Raw genomic sequence first — 22,133 nt, forward strand, 5'->3', positions numbered from 1 at the left:
GTAGTAGAGCTGATGTACATTGCACTAGCTTTGATGACTTCATTTAAACAGTGTCTTCAGTAACTAAAACCTGCTCCAGTATTTGTTTTCCCTCTTAAAAAAGCACACTTTTGATCTTTGTTCCATGAATTGCAGGTGGATTTTCCAAAGTCGTGATGTTGTCTTCTTTCCTTATACAGCAGTCCAGAACATAAGGATTCACTTCTGTTTTGGATGCCAGTAGCTTTATGTATCTACATGTCAGGTGGCAGCAAAATGGCATATATCAGAAGGAGACTTCTGTTCCAGAGTCTGTTTTCTGCTGGCCTATTGTTCATTAGCTAATGCCAGAACAAAGGGTACTGTCTCCAATGAAGTGCAGTACCTCTGACCACTCAAATGTCAAAGTTGCCCATGCACACACACCCACAGTTAGAAGTAGAGCAACCAGTCTTGGCTGCATTCCAGAAGTTATTCCATTGTAGCCTGATTTTGCTTTTTATGTTAGTTTATGCTGTGCTTCAAGAGTGTGAGTGAGTAGTCCCGAATCTTTTGCATTTCTGGGAAAAATCCAGCTGCTTTATTTAGGTATCTACTCAAATCAAAGATGATGAGACAAATATCTGTACCTGTATTGTGGTAATTTTTAAGATCACCGGTGAAAAAGAAGCTAGTTTTGGTCATATAGGGATAAGCAAGGCTAAAGAAGAGAAGAGGTCCATGGAAGTGTATGGTCCAAAGCAAGCATGTCCAACTTGAGTTGAGGGCGTAAGAACCATTGTATGGCAGTTTTGTTTCTAGAAATTCTGCCAGCAGATTCCTGAAAAGCAAGTGTGAAAATCACTTCTGTTGGGCTCAAGAGAGATGCTGCAGAGGGGCTTCAGATACTTCTGGCATCGTTCACCTAGCCAGCAGAAATGAACGGTATTCAGCCTGATCCACTTCTGAATGTCCTTAATGAGAAATCCTGTTAGATTTAGCTCGGTCCTTTACAACAAACAGGCCAAAGTTCACATGGAAATTCACAGATTTTTATTCCTCTCCATCATTTATAGCCATTTGTGGGCATAATTTGCCAAAATTAAAACAGGTACATCATGTCTTTTTCCTTCCTTCCTGTCACTGCAGATTACAAAAATAAGAGAAGAAATGAGAGAGAAATGAGAGACCCCCATTGCAAGCCTGAAAGGGCTCAGAGAGTTACAGTGGAATTCACCCAAGCAGAAATCTCATTTAAGGGAAAAAAAAAAGGAGGTTCTCTTGTTTTTGCTGTGATGAAAGAATATATTTTTCAGAGTCTATTTATTAGATTGTCACCTGAGGATATGATTACTCACAGAAGTCATTAAGGAGCTCCTGACTAAAGAATGAGAGCAAAGCATGCTGCTTTGCCGTATCATAACCCATCGTATAACACTGACTAGCACTTTGGGAGCTTGGATTTACCCCCTTGATACCTTACAGGCTTATTGGGACACCCTGGGCAAGTTACACCATGTACAGATCAGGGATAAAAGGTGCTTAACTCCATTGCAAATTATGTAGATGAAAACATGATGTGCGATGTATTGTTGTTAGCTTCCTATTTAAGTGGATTTTAACATCTGATTATCAAAAGAGTTGGAGTTAACTTTGTTACAGAATAATAAGTTTTTTCTGAGACTTCAGCAACGCCCAAATGTGAGATCGGAGCAGAATTCTGCTGCACTACTCTGCTTTTATCTGCCCAGCCCAGCACCTTTGCCCTGTTGCAGGAGCTGCAGGGGATGCCTGCTGGCTGTAAGGTGTGCAAGTTGTACCATGCACCGATTGATTGCTTCTGCATCAGAGACCTGGGAGAGGCACAACCTCTCAATCAGGTAGCTGTTAACGTGTCTGATATTCGTGCACCAAAACAAATCCATTCACTTTGTTTCAGGATGCCTAGGATGGGAGTTGTGTTTTTAATTATCATATATTTCAAAGACCGCCCCGGGCTGTGTTTGGTTTCCATAGAAATTTTCCTAAGGTAAAATGACTAAACAGTAATTTTTCATTTTGAATCAGCTATCCATGAAAGATTGGATTTAGGTCAGAATTTATTACCCTACGGAACTGAAGCCAATATTTAACATATTGCCAGCTATCTTGATTTTAGAGAATTTTAATGGCCGTGCAATTTTATTCAATGATGAAGTTATTTCAGTTGTGTCCTATATGTCTAGGCAATTTGATGTACCGAGCCTTGAGATGGAAATTGGATAAACATGGAAAATGGTGATTGATTGGCAGAAGGTTGCAATAATGTCTGCCTTGATATACCTTTTATTGTTAAATTATTTATCTAATGCAATCTCCAACACTTTTAGGAGTCTTTAAGTTGGCATTAAATCGATGTTTAAATCTTCGCAGTCAGAAAGGCCTCATAACTCATACTGATAAATATCTTCTAACATGTCAGGAGGAATAATGATCCATCTTAATATTTGAAAGTAGGAGAGATATTATTCTTTGTATTTGCTATGAATCCCCATAGAAAGATTGAGCCATAAGCCAGAAGAATTAAGATTAGAAGAGAGAAATATTAGAAAGAAAAAGAGTATGGCAGTAGTTTGTCTGGGGAGTTGAGGGTGAACTGTTTTGCTTGGATGCTGCTAAGAATGTTCTCAGTGAGCAGCCGAGGGCTGGCTGGCCTGGTTGCTGGGGGACTCACATGTTCCCTCAGGGTACTGCTGGCTGCTCCTCCTGGTCCTGCTGGAGGACATGGGCTCCTTGGGCTGCCCACACATGCTGAGCCCTTCTCACATCCCAGAGCTGCTCTGAAGGGATTCGTACCCAATGTAAAAATAAGCAGGGGATCAGTGGAGGGGAGGTCTTGTGAGAACTGGAAACAAACCGCAGGATGGCATCTGGATTCGTCCCTTGGTGGATAAGACTGGGAAAAGAAATGAAATCTTCATTCAGATGATAGCTAAACATAGAGGAGAGTGAATGAGCAGTGCAAGTTCCTTTCCTTTCTTAAGGAAGGACATGTTGTTGAACACTAATGCTGCAGTTTTCTTTGAATAATAAAAAACCTTCTGGGTTTGGACATGAAGGTGGAAAATACTACCATACAGAGAAATAGGATGTCCAAGTGAGTTTGCATCTTTAAGGAATATGAATTTATTTCAACTTAATCTAAAGCTATCTGTCTGCAATAGCATGAAGTTGCACTAAAAATACCTTTGAATCCAAGTTTGTCCAGAATTCAGGCAAAAAAGGAAAACCATCAGTCATCCCTGAGTACGTTTCAAAGCTAAGAAGACATATTTCATCACTTGCATAAATCTTGAGTGGAAATAATTTTGATTCGAGAATTTCCATTATCTTAGTTGAGAACTGAAAGTGATAACTTGGAGCTGGTCTAAATTGGTGCAGCCTCCTTTTGGTGAAGCACTGAACTTCACCAACATGGCAGCTTTTCTGAAATGCCCTCCTTTCCTTTCGAATGGTGTTTGCCATTCAGCAAATTTTAGACTTCTACAGATTAATTGGATAAAGCCAGACTGGAAATAGCACAGTGCTGTGCAGTAGGCATTTTGCATCCCCACAACTTCAGGCTTTGAAAGAACAGTTACTTCAGCAGGTTGGGCTCCCTACCTGGGCTTGTTTATTGCTTTGAACATCCAGACATACTTTTATGACTCATAATCATCCATAAAGAAATGTAACTGTTATTTAAAATGCTCTGTTGGGAAGGCGCAGTAGCTATTAATTAATTATGCATCAGTAAAGCAACAAAAAGGCAGGCAAAGAAGCAGTTAGAAGTGTTGGCTGGGTCTCTGCTGCCTTCAGAGCTGGATTTATGTCTCGGCTCCCCAGGGTTAGCTCGCTGGTGAGCACTGGGGCTCTTCCCTTCATACTCCAGGCACTTTCCTTATAAAATACTGAATGATGCATGAATATATTCATTAATTATAAGTAGATCTGAATGTGTCTGATACAGAAGTCTTGCTGGTACACTGGTGTGGGTTAGGAGGTACAGCTGACTCCTAACATGAGCACGGTGCCAGAAACCACGAGAGGAGAACACAAGCACTCCACAGTGTGTTTGAAATGCAGGAGACTGAGAAGAGCCAAAAGCTCCACCCTAAGCCCCCTATGAACTGCTGTTATATACTGCTAAGTAGGGTTAGCAATTGAAGCGTATGCTTCAACTAACAAGGTTCGTGAACATCAGTTTCACCACGGCATCACTGTGCCGGTGAGGATTAAGGCCAAGGAAGTCAGCACAGAGCTTCGTGTAAGTGGGATTACAGTCAGGCCAGGCTATACAGAGGCAGAGGAGGAGAAGTCTGGAGATCGCCTACACCCACTGCTGGCTCCAGCTTGAGCTGCACTTTGCAGTATTTGGTTCCCGTTTGGTTTCCATGCTGATTACCATGCTTGCAGCATGACTTGTTTTTGTGCAGTAATTGGTGATCTGGAAAATTTGTGCGTGCAAAGATTGGTGTGCAAGATTTAATATTGGTTCCTGCTGTCATGCTGACAACGAATTAGCATTCTGGACTCTGTAATATGTTCTCAGCAGGTACATGTAGCTAAAGTGAGCACACATTGAGTTTCGTATTAACAGTCAAACCGCCTTTGGCAAAAGGTCTTTTTGGGATTATACACTAAGGCAATGTAATTGTGGTGTCAGGTGTAATTGTTATTTTAAAAAAATTTTACAGCAGTGCATTAACCCTTTCCACAGCGGTTGACTTTTGGATTTAAGGAGTAATTTTGTTTGAATGAAAGGGCTGCCAGCAGACAAGCATCCTCATTTTTGTTCAGCTCTGAGAACGTTCTCCTCTTGAACATCAAGCATTTGGTCATAATGTGTTGAATTAGTTTCCAGAAATTTCAGAAATTGAAATTGGTTTTGCATTGAGGAGAAGATGGTACTTCTGTGTGATGGATAAGAAGTGACATTTGAAAGAAATTGCCCCTCAATTGCATTCGGTTCTTTTAGCTAAAATGGGGAATTGTGAAGGAAGCTCAAAGTTGATCTGCATTTATGTACACGAAGAATTGTTCAGAGCTGAAACATGAGTCAACTGAGCAGAATGTGGCTCAGTTGCGTTGATCCTCTTTTGATACTGATTTAATGCTGTGAATTCGCCATTGATTTCAAATGAGTGACTCCAGCCTTATAGCAGGGGGCGAGCTGAGATGAATTCAGCAGATGAACCTCTTTGGTATGTTTTAGCCTTTGAGCTACAGGAAGAACAAATTTCACAGCTGCAGCAGTAATTGGAGACCTGGCGATACCTGGAGACACCGCTGGTCCTGTGCTGGTGGCTTTGGTGTGTTTGCCATTCTGTACATCTGAGGTGCCAGCATTAGGATCCTTACTGGTCTTCCTGGCATATGGGAGGCTTATAACCAGTTTCCTAACAGACTGCTGGGACTTTCCCCCCATTTCTCTTCCCCCCTGCACCTCCTCATCCCCCAGTTACTGGGGATGTGCTGCTGTTACCTGGGGGCTGCGCTCAGTGCCCTGGGCTGCACAGACCTGCAGCTGGGGCAGCCAGTGAGCCTGGAGCTGTCACTGCTGAGCTCTGCCCAGAGCCCGTACTTTCCCTGCTCTTGTTTTTTTAAATAAATATGCCATTTTACAATCTGTGAGATGTTTCTTGTGTTTCACACTTTCTCGTCTCCCAAATGAGTTTTTCTTAGCAGTTTTGCTGCAGTTGATGGTTTTTACCATGAAAGCCAAGTTGAGAATGAATTGTTTAGTTTGGAGCTCCAGTCCTTAAGCAGAGAGGGACTGAATCACATCTGAGCATGGTGTTTTTTGTTTTTCAGCCTCCTCTTATGACAGGAGTGGTCAGTTAGCTTGTGTATTGTGAGCAGGTGGCAGGTAAAAGAATTCTATTGGAAGCAAGTGTTACCAGATTACACCTGAAGCTTCAAAGCACTTTTTCAGCATGCGCTTTCCCTAATTTAAACACATAACTCCTCGGACTCGTGCCCTGCTCACAGTGTGCTGCACCACTGCATTGTGCCAGGAGACCCGCGCTGCTACACGGCTCTCACTCCTGCACCGAGCTCAGTGCCAGCACAGGTGGGAGCTGCAGGTGCAGAGCTGAAGTAATCTGGGGAATAATATCCATTGTTATCTTTGTCTTTAGAGAAGAGGTCAGTGTTAAAATTGCAGTTTTCAGCATTGGGCAGATGCTCCTTTTTTGTGGGAGAGGACAGACTGCTCTATGGGTTGTTGTTGGAGCAGCTTCCTTGACATCCAGACACATCGCAGCCTGGTTAAAATCTGCGGGAAATCTGGAACTCCAGTGTGTAAATGATGGTGTTACTGCAAGAATGCGTTGCTCATGTGAATTCTCTCTGGATGCTTTTAGCCGCAGCCAGTAACTTATTTAGTCAAAAAAATACCATTTTTCTGCCTATTTTTTTTTATTGTTGTTGTTGGCTTTTGTTGTTGTTGTTGTTTTTACAGCAAAACTGAAAACGTGTACAGAAAAAAAACACTTCAGATTGCTTTTGTTGAACAGTTTCCTGTGCCATCAATTTGATTTTCTTCTGCTAGTGGTATGCTAATGGCATGGAGCAATAGGATGAAAAGTCCTTTGCTTTAGAGACGATATTGTGCTTTTTGTCTGTTTGTCCCTAAATATAAGTGTTGACAGAAACCAGTCCAAATAATTTTCATGAGAACATCAAAAAAAATCATCCTAGCTGTGATAGATCAGGTAGTAACTTGTTGCTTGGTTGCAAGCCCTGTTGGCTCCGGGGGATGGGTGGTAAAAGGACAGGATGCCCATCCACCCGCTGAGACCTCAGTCCTCTTACTGGTAACGCGTCTCAATAGTTGCTGTCCAGTTGTGAAAGAGGGAATTAAAATGATGCATTTCTCTTGCATGTTTAATTCTGTGTCTTTATGAATGAAAAGAGTTTGGTATTTAAGATGTGTTATCCATCTGGTGAGCTATGGCCAGGGACTGTCAGGTGATGGGCACGCACAGTGTGTTGCAGTGTTGGCAGGGGCTCAGGGTGTGCTGAGCAGAGGCAGGGGCTGAGCAGGCATGGGAGCGGCCGTGTGCCCACAGCGCCGATCCCGACACAGCATGGAATTGAAGATATGATTTTCAAGGCGCCCTAATTGGATTAGAGGGATTGTATTAAAGATATGTTGACTATGAAATGTTTAGAGGATTAATGCTCCATGATTTTCTTCTTAAACCATCTGCACTAATCCCCCTTGATCAGCAGCAGCTTCTGGAAGGCATTGCAGCCAGGAAGGCAGCACGGCCCCACCGCTGCCGTCCCAGAAGTGCTGCAGTTTGCACTTGTGGCCTGTGTGAGAATTGCCGTTCCTCTCTTTCTCCTCTGTTTTGACCTATGCATGTATGATGAAATCCAGCTAAAGGAGTGCAGAGCTATTTATTATTCAGATGTTATTGTAGCTTTGCATACCGTATGAGTAATCTTCCAAAGTCTGCCAAAGGAACCACTGTTAATTGCTTACAATAGAATATATTTGCTGTTGGAAATGTCACAACATAATTATGTTCTATTTCTCTGTCTGACAAGTAATATACTGGAAGAAAATTGGTCCTCTTTTTCTTCCCTGTTGGGTAAAATTATTCACGCTTACCCTTTCAGTAATGTACATGGTAGCAAGCGTTCTTGAAGCACAAGAGCTAATCAATGATAAAATAATTAATGTGTCACTATTAAGACAGATAAATGAAAAATACATCATACAGGGAGCGTGAAGTGCACAGGGTAAGGTTACGAAAATTTAAATTGCCCAGAATTAGTTGATTTAGTGCACGTAATCCAGAGAGACATAAAACAAGTTCGTTGATGGATGCCAGTATTAAGGGAAGGTCCAGGTCTTGGAAATGTCTCGTGATTCTATCTGACAGCCCCAGTTCCTGCTCATCAGAAGGCCTTCTTCGTTGCTGGGTGAGTCGGCCAGGCCCGGTGGTCAGCAGGGCTGGAAGCAGAAAGTGAATGATCGCATGGTGTAGCCCTGATGCTTGGAGCAGCCTTGGGTAAGCCATTGCTTACCAGTGTCCTCTGCCACAAGGGATATTTCAGAAGAGTTATGTGTCAGCCCACAGGCAGAAAAAAAAGAAAAAATTGTTCTCTGAATGCAGAAATTGCATTTATCTGGGAAGCCAGTTTCTGAGGTGTAGTATTTAATGTTTTAGTTTAAATGTTTCAATTATGATTATTTTTTCACTAACCCGCCAGTGTATACAGTGGGTATGTATGCACACAGATTGTACATATATCCATGGTATGTACACATACGTGATTCTGATGTCTCGTGCATCTTTTATTTCTACAATAAGAGATTCCCATAAACAATCAGATGCGTCGCAGTGCTGCGGCTTCGGAAATCCATGGAACTGAACTCAGTGGGATGTGGCTCTGGAGTGGAGCTGCCTGTGTGTGTGCCGTTTATCTTTTGTCTCTATGAAGAAATTTCTACTAATTCCACTTAGAGTACAACTAGGGTCAGCTAAAATGTAAGTCTGAACTTTGGCAGTGTTTTCCAACACATGCTGCAGGTTTGCAGGTTTATTTTTGCTGCATTGTTAGTGTCAGTCCTTCTCAGTGCCTAACTGATAAAAAAAAAAAACTATAAAAGTCTTCACTTTTTTCATCTGTCTAGCATCACGTTCGTGGTCATTATGGGCAGAGAATCAAGACAGACTCTGTGCTTCGAAATCTGACTTTAAAAAAACAGGAGACAGATGTAATGAGAATCTCAAAGGAAGGATGAATTTGTAGTTAGCAGCCCAAACCTCCATGTGATATAAACGATCTCACTCCTACAGTTGCAGTGAAGTTACCCTGGCCTTACACCAGCTGGTCACAGTGTCTGGCTGTTCATTTCTTAAGGATATCCAGGGAGACAATCCTTGATACGGGACGTGAAGGATGGCAGCACAGTGGTAGAACAGAGCAGGAAGGCATTGATCATCACCAGGTAACCAGCACGCATCTGTCTGCCTCTTCATTCCTCAGCAGTCTCAGCAGGTACCTCCTGGGCGGTTATGTGAAGTAGAGGCTATTCTAACCATGTAAGTGCATTTGTTTTCACTCCTTATTGATTACTCGTGCTGTGAGCATGACGGGAAGAGATGGAATAAAGGTTACAGATATACCATTCTCCAAATATGCTACAGAACAAAAATCAAGAAAAAAACACAACAGAGCGCTAGAATAAAGAAAGACTGGTTTAAATGCTAATTTGAGGCTTGAGACTAGATAAGGCTGTATTTTTGTTACACTTTGTGTTGTGATGATTTTGGTGCTTTCTTGCTGCCTTGATTGCTCCGTAGCAATGGGTTAGTTTTCAAGACCAGTAATGTCAGGGAAGAAAAAAGTTTGGCTAAGACGCTCCAGCAAAGCTAGAAGTAACTGAGATATGCCTCCTGGGAACGTGGCCATTTTCATCATTAGAATGATCAGAAATGCAAACTTGATAATTTGCATAGCAAATGAAGATTAGTGTGTGCTGTGAGAGCAGTGTAGCAGTATCTGATAATTAGACTATCGTTTGCAAAACATAGGAATGGTTACAATAACTACTTGAGACTGACTGCAAGACAAGGCAGAATTTGTATTTGGAGCACAGCAAACTGCTTCCAGACCCAACGCCGCTGCCTCTGTTCTTTGAAATCCCCCTCACACAGTGTGTTGGCATAGCACATGCACACATGTAATCTGAATTTCTGCACTGGGGTTGATTTTGCACAGTCCTATATTATTGCAAAAGCTTTGGGATAAAAAAAATAGAAATCTTTGTTCTCACGGTTCTTCAGTGTGAATCCTTCATATGGTGCGGAGACAAATATGATGTGGAAACGCAAGTTTCCTGGTGTAGGTTTCTTTTATATCTAATGGACTGTACCCGTCCCAATGGGGCAGTGGTTCTTGGATGAGTATTTGCAGTGGTGCACACAACACGAAAGTTAAGCAGCTCTGACAGGAGGGTGACAGAGCAGGGATGGAAATGTTCTCTTTCAATTTCCGAAATAGAAAATCATCATCTTTTTTTCCCTGGAAAAGATAGAAACAATTCATTGTCTTATGATCCAGTTGTGAATATGAAACAGTTCTCCATTTGTCCTCTCTCCTCCTACCTTCCTTTCTTTATTTTTCTGTTCAGTGAAGGTAGAGATCCTCCAGCACGGGGGTTACAGTGAAACTCAACCCAAATCCATGACTATAACCATTTTCCCCTACTATATTGAAGTTCTGCAGGGGCATAAAACTGCTGCAGCGTTCACAAATTCACTGCGTAGAAACTTGCAGTGATCTCCTGCAAGACCTTGTCCAGCTGTAAGGCAGGGACTCCTCTCCTCTGGCTGCCCTCAGCCTGCACTGCCGTGTTTGACACCATAACAGCAGGCCCAGCCTGTCCACATCAACCCCTTTGTTCCAGGCAGGGCTTCTGCTCAGCATGGGAGAACATTGCTGAAATCTGTCTCTTTAATGCTGAACGGACAAGTCATCGAGTGCTTGTACATCACGTTTTGCTGTTCCCCACCTACCTTGCATTGATTTTTGCTTACGGGTTACTTGATTGTGTGAACTTACAGAGGATCATAAATTGCTTCTGTAATTCATGGCAGAAGCTGGGAATGAAAAATTCTCAAGAGGAGTTGTTGAGATAAAACATTACTGCAAAAAAATTGAATATCCACTTTTCAATAGCAGCATAATTTCTGAAATTTTATCCAAAGTCCTCAATGCTAATTTGTAGATAGTAAGTACGGGTAACAGCAATTTTAAGGAAATCTGCAGATTGTAACCAGGAGCATTTCATTTTGTAAGTCATAAGCATTCCTCACAAATCCCTATGCCCTGGGGACAGCTGCATGGAAGATCTCTGCTGATTCCACCTCTTCTGCTTTGCTGAGTGTGTTAAACCCTAGTACGAGAAGGCGTGTGTATGGCCAGTCATGTGAACGAATTGCAGCAGGAGCCAGGTGTGCTTTGCTAAAGGCAAAACCTGGGCAGAGGTGATCAGCAGAGGCACTGAGCCCCATGGTCTGAGCACGGTGCGTGTGCATGACGGGAGGCAGGGGGAGGCTGGGATTCCTTGCAAGATGCATCAGCATAGAAATCCACCTGAATTAAATGTGCTGCCTGGCTTACGTTTTGATGACCTGCATTGTGACAAAATCCAATTTGGTTTCTGGGTTCTGGGACAGCAAAATTTGCTTTCTAACCTAAGAGCAATTCACATAGCATGCTTCAGGAGTTAGCTTGTCTGTGTAACGTGTCCTCACTGGAGGGTACAGACAGGGTACCCTCTCCTGAGCCCTGTGGCTTTACTGAAATGGATCGTTACAGTAACAGAGCATCCTCTCTTGCTTTACTCCAACAAGAGCTTCCTTGTAGATAAGTCCAGAGAAATTTTATTATTTTCAAGTTGTCAGACAAAGACTGCTCGTAAGATCCTAAAGGCTCACCTGTAAATTGCCACAGAGCTGTCTGTTTTGTTGCTTTTATATGTACACACGCAGCCAGCTACTTCTGCTGCTAGTTGTGTTAGAAACATTCAAGTTTCTAATTAGAGATTTTTTTTTATTCTTGTCTCCATTTGAACACAGCAAAACTGTCTTTGTTCTGCGCTAACCAAAATGGAAGAGGTTTCAGACAAAGCCAAGCCTGGACATTTCCAGCCTCCTGGGTTGTTAGGAGTGCTGAGAAATTAGAATGGAGGAACCCGTAGAGAAAATCTGCAACTACTGCTCAGTAGCAGAAGTGGTCCCAGGGCTGCTCCTGTGTGTTCAGGCAGGGATGCAGAGCTCTGCCCCTATAGAGTGCTTAGGGCCAGGATTCGTGCTGTACTGGTAGCTATCTGATTGTGTTATGGATGTCATATTGGTAAATAGTGTGCTGAACTACACAGCAATACCTCTTGTGATGTCCTCTGTCAGCTGATTCATGGTATCAAGGCCTGGCACGTGCACAAAGCGGTGTTCAGGTTGAGTCAGCAGCATCCAGGCGTTCTGCTGAACAGACAGGACGATGCCAGGCTTAGAGTAGAAATGGATGGATTAATTTACAAAAGATAATATAGCTCACAGAATTCATTAAAAGGTTGCTTGGTGCTGCTAGAGAAGTCTGATCATCTCATTAATTAGCACTAGAAGTAATAGATTAGTTGGTTCTGAGTTCTGTTGGTGGATGATTGAGCATTATGTGGCACTACAACAAATAGGAAAGTGATTGCAGGATGTTTATTACTCTGGCATTTAGTAATACTGCAGTGGTTGAAGAATAAACTCTTAATTATGAGTATTGATTTCTCTGGGGCTTAGAGAATGCAAGTTGGAACTGCACTGGAGAAGAGGTTTTCCTGTTACCTGCAAAAAGAGATGTGTTTTCCTGGCAAACCTCAGTGTAAGCTATTAAGCAGGAAGCCAGAAAGGCAACTTCCATTTTTCCAAGTAAGTTTGTAAAAGGCATTTTGTCACAGAGTCCATTACTGCTTTTTTAATGTGACGTGAAGGGCTATGGTGTGCCACATGCATGATAGGTCTGTTAGGAACACTGTTGTTAGTGCTGTTATACTCTTCCCATTGTTTATACAGCTCTGAACTCCTGCTGTATTTATTGAGCAAAGGAATACTCAGTGTTTCACCTTATTAAAAAAATCCAGCTGGTTCTCTATTTAATCAGCAGAGCAGTCTGCAACATAGAGAGTGCTCATCAGCCCCAGACTGAAAACAGAGAAGTGCCAGTATAGAGCTGAAGAAGCACATACTCTGACGTATGGAAAAATTGCAATGTTCTTACCTTCGTGAAATTCCAGGCAGGCAGGGAAAGGATTGGATTAAAGAAGCCAAAATAGTGTGCAGATGGAAAATGTGACTGAAAAAACCTGAACCTTAAAAGGCAGAAGGAAGGAACACATAGGAAAAGAGGAAAATAGCAGAGAGGAGAGTAAGTCACTGCAGGAATTTATTAGAGAAACCTGATAAAGTGAGGTAGCATTTCAGATGAAAATTCAGGAGGATTTTGTTTTCAGTAATTGCTAGGTAAATGATAGTGTAGATACTGAAAGCAAGTGAGTTTAAAATAAAAGACCCACAATACGGCTATTTTAAATTCCCATCACCTTCTACATATCATTGCAGAAAGCCACTAATTTCAGTAAAGAGGTATCCAGAAATGTAATGAAAACCACTAAAAATATTTGTGCCCACTGATGGGACATCGACAGCTTGAAATCAGAGCAATCTAAATGAAAAATTGCTTGTTTTAGCTATTGCAATTGCCTTTCAGTCTCCTGTCAGTTCTCCTTGTATATTTTTTTTCTTTCATGGTCTCTTTGTGTCCCTGCTGCTGAGCAGAAGCCCTGAGCACTCACATGGGGAGGCTCAGCAGTGATGTAGGAGGAACAGAAGAACTGAGTGTACGTAAATGCCATAGTAGACGAACTGGATGTGATAGAAGAAATGAAATTTAAATTCTGTTCTAATCTTTTAATCTGAGTTTATCTGAGTCTTAGTGAGTTAGTGGATGATTTTGTAAAGAAATGCCATTTAAGTTGGTGGTGTCCTTTTTAAAATTAGGAGTGATTCATGGCTAGAGATTTTTTGATAGGCAATCTGAACACATCTTGGGGCATTAAAGTTGCATTAATTTGTGAGCAGTACCACTCCAGATAGACTTTCCCTGAGGGGCTGCAAGGAGGTGAAAGTCTTTCGCATGGGACAGGTAGGCACATGTCTACCTTTCAACCCCTCTGCCTTACTGCAGAGACTAGATGCACTTCTCACATGGATAGCTTTTCTTGGCCTCCAGGACAGAAGAAACATGTTCTTATCTAAGGCAAAGCACTACAGAAGCATGGCTGAGGAGAAGAACCTGGAGGGAGTGTCACTGGAGATGCTGAAGCTATTCCTTTCCATCACGTGGTGCTGCCTTACAGCAGGATCTGACTTGTGGTTGTCTAAAGAAGCGTCTCAGTTACTCAAACAAAAATGCACAAACCTATTGCATCTGCTGTCTGTGTGTGGAGCTGAGCAGAGGAGCAGCCCAGGGGGCAGGACTGGAGCTCACCTCTCTGGGCACACTCCTCTGCTCTTCTTTCCCACACCGCAGGGCTGTGGAGCACCCACGGGCTGAAGGGCTGCTTTCCTATTGGGGGGACCGAACTTCCCACCCAGCTGAGTGGTCTGGTTGAGCTGGTTATTTATTGGATACATACAGGTACATTGAGTCTGAAGGGTCCTGTTATGGCAGAGCACGGTGTATGGGTTAAGTTGATGTTCTTGCATGTGATCACTGCTGCTGCTTTCACCTGGGGTAGCTCATGCATGTCCATTTCTGCACCTTTCTCTGTATTGTCAAGTGAATGTTTGAATCCTGTTCACATTCACTTCTATTTCCAATAATTAAGTATTTCCAATATAATTAGAAGTTCAGGCTTTTCAGGATAGTCAGATTTTCTTTCCTGACAAAATGAACCAGAAAGACCGCACAAATGAAAAATTGTACCTTTTTTTTTTTTTTTCTTGTGAGGAGCTCAGTTGCATTTTAGACAATGATACTGCCTAGAAAATAAAAGTTTACGTTTGCAAGGGGGAAATGGAGGCAGGGATAGTTTGGAGTTTGTTAATCTTTGGGGTACTTTCCTTCTGCTTACGTGCAAAATTTCAAGTTCCTTCTAAAACATTTCTATTGAGAAAGATCCTGACAAGGTCAGAGGGATGAAGATGTTGTTAGATGAAGAATGAGTGGTAGTTTTTTGGATAAAATTAGGTTTTTCTTCTATCATGATCAGATTTTTGAGATGAAGAGATGTTACACGAAACCAAAACAGGGCTGTCTACATTCCTGAGTAAAAATGTCCCTTCAGCACTTATCAGTACATCCTGCCATAAACCTACAGTGTGGTGTTTTCCTCAGAAAATTGAGACCATAAATTCCTCTCTTAATATAAAAAAAATAAAAAATAGGTTTGAGAAAGGATTCTGAGGCCCAGTCTCACACACAGAGAAGCAGAGGTGCACAGAATGCCATTTAAATGTTCAAGGCTACACCTGCTGTTGCAAATAGATGCTATCTGTCAAGATAATCCTCAGCCGCTGTTAAATAGCAGAGTTTTACCAGCCTCTCAGCAGAGCTGTGCTGATCAGAGAAATGAGGGTGGTTTGATGGAGCGAGGGGTTTCTTGCTGAGGAGTTAGCTTTGGCATTCTGCAAATATTTTGAACAGCACTTAGAAACTTTGAGGTGATTGCTTTGAAGATGCAAGTGTGTGTGTCCAGGCCGAGCTTGGTGTGTCTGACTCAAAGAAGGAGCTCAGACTTTTGGGTCCTTCCCTATGCTCATGTGGCTCGGTCTGGATGGAAGCCTCCAGGTGGGGACGATCTTGGAAGTTCTCACTTCCCCCTGGAGACTGGTTCTGAAAAGAAGAGCCAAGGTCAAATGCATGCACTCAGAGATGTCCTGTGTTTTGTTTTCAAACAGGAAAAGCCAACAACAATGTACAGTGGGATGAGGACTCCGTAGAGTACATGCCAGCCAATCCAGTCAGGATCGCATTTGTCTTGGTTGTTCATGGCAGAGCTTCTCGGCAGCTCCAACGCATGTTTAAGGCTATTTACCATAAAGACCATTTTTATTACATTCATGTTGACAAGGTAATATATCACTGGTTATAAATTGCCTGTCTCACCATCTGTCAGTCTACCCATCTCTGTCATCTTCTTCATCTTCTCTTTACCTCTGCCACATAAAGTGCATGTCACTTCTTGTCTTTCCATCTGTTATATGTTTGGAGCCACTTTTTGTATAACTCTTTCTTGTTATCTTGTCTGTGTAAGAGCTTTCATCTCTTTTTGTATGTCTTTGAGTATCTATCCATGTCTGTCTATTGTACACTTAGTAATTGACAAGTTGCTGCAGACTTACTGCAGTGGCCTCTTGGATGGAGAGCTGACCTGAGGTTCTTTGGGGCAGCTCAAGATGCAGGTATTAACAGCTACCTAGGATCTACTGATGAGAAATTATTACTAAGCATTAATTGTACTGATTAACAATGACTCGAGTTGTAATGAAACGAGCTAAAAGAGGGAGCTCTGCACGTTTCCATATTAACACTTTGCAGAAGAAGATTGTGCACTGCAGCAGCTGAGGGCAAAGGTCACAACACTCAGGTAGTCAAGAAATACAGCTACTGGTTAGTCAGTGCAGGGAGGGACAATTTTGGACAGAGTAACTTGAATATGTCACTTTTTTCTCCTGTAAAGCGATCCAATTACTTACACCGGCAAGTGCTCCAGTTTGCTAACCAGTACCCAAATGTGAGAGTCACTTCTTGGAGAATGGCAACTATCTGGGGAGGAGCAAGTCTTCTGTCCACCTACCTGCAGAGCATGAGGGACTTAATGGAGATGAATGACTGGCCGTGGGATTTCTTCATTAACCTCAGCGCTGCCGACTACCCAATCAGGTACAGCAAGTCTTTTAAGCACACTTAAACACGTCTCTTGTTCTATGGGAAGTAAGTACTGATGTAAGGGATGGTGTTTTTGTGCTGCAAGGAGAGGAGGTCAGAGGAGCAGTTTCTTCGGTTTTACAACAGGAGACTCCTGTTGGTGAGGCTGGTGTCTGATAACCATGGTTTTGCCTTGGAAACTGTCGCCTTACTGTACCCTATGCATCTGTGGCTGCAAGCAGTTTAGCAGAACCAATTCTTCACTTTCAGTGAGAAAGCAGGTGCTGCTCTATTTAGTCCCCATTTCCAGCAAGGGGCACCTAGAAGAGAGGCTGAGTAAAGTAATGGGAAACACCAGAGCTAAATGAACTCCCTGCCAGGGCTCTGATCAGCAGTTTGATTTGATGTCTCAGGAGTTGAAGGTGTGAATGTAGATTCAGTGAAGGTAATGTTCTGTTCTTCCCTTTTTTAGTACTTTTTCTGTAAAGGATAATGATAGTAGAAGTGACAAATAAGTTTCTAGGAGTCAATTATATCTTCAACACCAACTATTGCCTGAATGTCTCTATTCAGATACCATCAGGGAAAGAACTTCACACATCACCGCATGACAAGGCTTGTGATTTTAAGTGAAATTACGTTCTTTCTGCATTTACATAACCCAGGCAATACAGCTGCATTCATTGAAGTTTACTACATTATGCAAAAGTAGGCCATAAAAAGGGGAAGGAGAGTAAAAACTACAAAAAGCAAAGAACAACTGTGCTTCAGCTGTTGTTTCTAGGCTATAAGAATTATCAAGAAGAGAGAAGGAGGAAGTTCTCCTTGTGACATCTGTTTCCCTTCGTACTGAAAGGAATCAAGAAAAGGGAAATAACTTTCTTGGGTAATTCTCCAATAAGTGATGACGTTGCATGCTCTTTATGCTAATAGAAAATAAATATATTAGCAAAAGGCAGTAAAAAGAGCTGATTAGATTTCTTCAAGATCTCACGTAATGGGTCCTTTTCTGAATCTTCCTTCTCAGACAGGAATCCCCACAGAAGTGTGAATTGAAAACAGCATGAGCTTTTGCCTTAGGAGGGATTCCTGTGAAAAGTGGCAAAAGGCTTTGTCACTGGCGCCCATTTCTAAGCACTGTCAGTCAAATGCAGCATGTTTTGGGGAGGAAAACTAGTCAAGAATATAAGAGTCACAGAGAGTGCACTGATATTGGACCAAGGGAGTTTGAACTTAGAACTCCCGCTATTTCACATTGCATCTGATTTGATGTCTTACTGGAAGAGCTGTAGCAATTTTGTCTTACTATGTGTGATTGTAAAGGAGAGCATGTAACATTCGCTGTGTCTCCAGAGTTCTGCAAAAAAGTAGCTTCTTACTCCTTGTAAATTATTTTCCTGCTCAGGAGTCCTGCACTGATGATAAAAAGTAGAATAATGCAAGGCAACAGAGGAGAAACGTAGGTGGTGGGACTTATAATCAAGTAAGATAAATTATAAGAGAATAAATGGTTAGAGGTGTAGTGTAATTACAGGACAATCCCAGCAGACGTATCCAGTTACCATGCTGTGGTATTGTGTTCAACCTAAACATAATCTTGTAGTGCTGAGGCCGTGACCTGCAGCATTCTCAAATGCTCTGCGAAACAAGTTAAACCTCAGGGCCAAATGAGATCAGTCACTAACAGATGTGGCCATAAACAGCCACAGGATTTGTTGAGTAGACTGCAGTCAGTTCTGCATTAATGGATTCTTTGTAGTGATGCCGTGGTATCTTAAAGTCATTCAAACTCCAAACAAGTGCCATTCAGCTGGAAAAATTCCAGGCGTTTGTTTCTTCGTGGTGGGAATTGTTGAAGGCTGCACTGCTGCGTTGCAGCTGCTCTGGGATTGCGTGGTGGGCTGCCAGCAGCTGGGCAGGCACTGAAGTGCTCACTTCCCTTTCTGTCAAAGCACTCTGTTACCAGAACTGTTGGATACAGGCTCCCTCTCTACATGATGCACTTCAACACAAAGTAAAATGCCTTTTTTAATGCTATGACTTCAATAACAGTGAATTACAGGTGCCGTAAAATTTTTTGAATGTGGACTATTACAGCTATAAACCCTAGAAAATGTTAGCTCATCAAAAATATGTATGAGTCCATTTAATTTCCGTATCAGAGGTGCTATAAATTAATATTATTTATGATCTTTAGGAAGGCACTACCTCTCTGCGTACAGCACAGATTGTTTTTTCAGGAAATAGTAAATAGGGTGTTTGAGGGGTTTTTGCTTTTTCCAGACGTTAGGCCATGATTTGTTAGATAATGGGCTAGAGGCAGTTCTCACACTGGTTAGTCATATTGCAGTGTTTTTAGCTAGGCTTCCCTGCATAAGAACATATGAATTTTGTGGATTAATAGTTTTTATCCAGAGCTGCTTCACATTAAGCTTTCGTTTCCCATCTGCCATTCCATCTGTAACACTGAAACCTTTACTACTTCTCTTCTGATAATAAAAGCTAATCCAGCCTTATAAGTCAGGAGAACACATTCTATATGCGGGGTTAATTCTGTGTGATGAAGCCTAAATCTGTCTGGGGAGCTGTCTGCTGTGCTCACAGGGTACATTACAAGTACTGGGAACCCTTCATCTTTTAGAAGAGATGCCTAGAAGCAGATGTCAAGGATCACAGCATATAAAGGCACAGGGAGAGAAAAAAAAAAGAAAGATCAGAACCACTCATTTTGGGAGGGGAGCAATTACAATTGAAATAAAACATATGCAAACTAAGAAAATGTGAATATCCCTGTTGCTGTACTTCATGCCTTAGTGTTTAGCTTTTGAAGCCTTGGTGGAGTCTGTCAACCAGGTACATACAATGAGGTTCTCATTCATGTTCTTCTAGTTGTCACTGCAGTAGAAATCGCTCACACAGTCTGAGCACAGAGATACCTCTGAGAAAATACTGCATTTTCCTCTAGCCATGAGGCAGTAGGCTGTTCGTTGGCCTGAGGGAAATGATTTGGAGCATCATCCAACTTGACTCTGCTCAACCCTGATAACCGTAGTGAGTAGGAGAAGGAGCGATGAAATGGCAGAGAGATACTTTGGGGTAGGAGTTTTCTGACTTCTTTCTCTATTTGCTCTAAGGCTCTGTGGTTTGGGGTCTTTTCATTGTTTTGAGGGTTTAGAAAAAGCTTTCAGGTTTCTCAAGATACCATCTCCCACAACCGTAACATTCACAGAGAACAAAAAATATACCTTCCTTTTTCTTACTTTTTTCATGATTTTTCTTTTGAGGAAGAAGTCTGTTCTTCTGAGAGTCTCTTTCAAAGTTCTGTGGGAAAGCTATCAATGTCTTTATCCTTTTATTTTACGTGCGTATCTATTTGCATTACTTATTGTCTCTGACAAACAGCATCAAGTAGTCAACCTTACTTTTAGGGACTGAAATTTCACTCCCAACAAGGGGAACTATGGTGAGCATCTATTGATGCTGAATGTTTAATGTGCTTTGCAGGAGTCCTTGGATAATGGGACAGGTGAAGTGTTGCACCACCTAAGTGATCTCATTAAACTTCCTAATTTAACTGTGAATGTCATGTCAGTGCTTACCTGGTCACAAAGCTTGTACAAAGGATAGACGTAATGAAACATTTGAACTTTTTGTAATTTACAGTAAATCACTGAATCTCAAACACCAAAGGGATCACCAAATCTAATTGCCAGCTAATGCTCTGTCTTTAATAAAGGTCAAGTGAAATTATTAGCAGAAGCTTGGGGAGTGCTTCAGAATGGTAAGAAAAAAGAGTGGCTTATTTCTGGAGACAGGAATATAGATAATATGATTTTCAATTATGAGCAATTGGGTATAATAAAAGAAAACCAGTGAAACTATTTGTGTTTTGGTAGCTCATACTATGAAGATGAGTTCATTTTAGGATAAAGATTTTATTGAAATGTCTTCCTGCATTGTGAAGACTTGGTCAAATGAGATAGTAGAGATTTTGGTGTGGAACTTGAATATATATCAAAATAGTGGTAGCATCTGGGGAAGGGTGGATACAGACTCTAAGGGAGTAAATTGAATGATCTAACTGGGACCAGTACTTTCAGCAACAGGTACCAAAGTTCATGTAACTTATGATGATCATCTCTGTCAGTCAGAATTGTATTCAAAAATTAAGAAAAAACAGCTGACAGAAAGCTCTTGAGTGACCTGCTCTTGTTTTGTTGTGTTTTCCTCTGATCAGGGGTCAAGTTAACCTTTTTAATGCTGATTAGCAATATTCACTACACATTTCAGTGTTCCATAGGAACTTGAAGGATGCCCTGTGAAGCAGGTGGACCTTTTTCTCGGGTCAGCGTTTCCAGTCCGTCAGCCAGCAGCAGGCAGGCAGCCTGGCTCTCAGTCCTTCATTGGCTCCAGCCAACCTGTGTTCCTGGCTCCCTAGGGGAGTTGTTAGCAAAGATAACCACCCAAAATCAACAGTTTTGCTTGAATTCCTGCCAGATCTGAACATGGCAGGGAGCCTAGCAGTGATAAAGCTGTCCTTTCATTCACCTTTCTTCTTCACAACTTTCATCTCTAGTAGCTTACATGTCCAGGTCCTGCACTTGGGCCACACTAGGGACCAGAAATTGCTTGCTTTGGGTATCTGGAAAGGAAACCAAAGAGAAAGTGTTTTGCCACTTTTTCAAGTTGTTTTTCAGGTGATGGGATGACCCGAGGGATTAGCAGTTTCCTTATTTCAGCAGAGCACGGGTGACTGACACTATGTAAAGTTCATTGGAGATGGGTTTTGCTCTGTATAGCAGATTTCCAATGTCCTGCTAAGATTTCTTGTGGACTTTTGACCTAATGGCCAAACCTTTGAAGCAGATGACTGAGAAAGAAGTAGTGAGAGAATGCAGTTTGTACTGAGTGAGCAAACCGGACTCAAGCTCTCCATCTGCTTTTACAAAACTTTGCAGCTTTTGCAACGGGCAGACTCAAAGTGCACTATTGGGAGCACAGGAAAATCTCTTCATAGAACTGAAACAAAGAACTGAGCTTTAAGGTAGAGCACTCTAACTTTATGAGAAATGTCTGAGACCCAGCTGTGCCCTCTTGTTGTAAAATTACAAATCCAAAGCCATCAGGGCTGATGGAAGCTGCGTAGTAGCAACATGATCACCAAAGACATTTGCTCAAAAGGCAGTTATGCTCTCTCTCAACTTCTCATCATTTTGACTTAGTCGAACAATCATCTTTCACTGAGGTTCTGACTTCAGAGCATCTCTTCACAGCTCTTTCCTTCCCGGTAGTACATATGCTGTTGCTCAATGTGAGAGCCTGTATGAAGGATGCCGGTATTCCAGGCCTGGATTTGACCTTGCACTGTGCTCAAGCACTCCTTGCAGTGCTGCTCATAAAGTCAGGCCTTGCCAATAGAGCAAGGAATTGGCAGTAGGGAGATAATACATTATGCATGCTTTCAAGTGTGTTTCAAACATGATCCTGAGCTGAAGCACGGGAAAGTAGTATCTATCTGTTTCGATGGGAGAGCAGGTAGCTTTGGCAGTACAACATCTGTTAAGATGTCAGCATCTAAGGTTTTTATCTTGGTGTTGTAGCTGACATCGGATGCAGTTTTGTTTGCTCAGAATATCTTTATCTGGTAAGCCAGACATCAATCCACTCTTAATGCTTCCCAGGAAATCTTCTTTCCTGTCCAAAAAGGGACT

General features: G+C 42.0%; 1 protein-coding gene across 2 annotated transcripts in view; it reads left to right on the forward strand.

The window, feature by feature from the left end:
* The window catches only part of XYLT1 (xylosyltransferase 1), a 152,837-nt gene that overhangs the window by 78,382 nt on the left and 52,322 nt on the right, over positions 1–22,133 (forward strand). For both annotated transcript variants that reach the window (XM_085237164.1, XM_085237163.1), the window contains exons 3-4: positions 15,453–15,625; positions 16,235–16,437. In XM_085237164.1, coding sequence (XP_085093290.1) covers positions 15,453–15,625; positions 16,235–16,437 — 376 coding nt within the window. The remainder of the gene's footprint in view (positions 1–15,452; positions 15,626–16,234; positions 16,438–22,133) is intronic.

Source organism: Meleagris gallopavo, chromosome 16 (assembly GCF_905368555.1).
Source record: "Meleagris gallopavo chromosome 16, MGAL_WU_HG_1.1, whole genome shotgun sequence".
Taxonomy (NCBI): domain Eukaryota; kingdom Metazoa; phylum Chordata; class Aves; order Galliformes; family Phasianidae; genus Meleagris; species Meleagris gallopavo.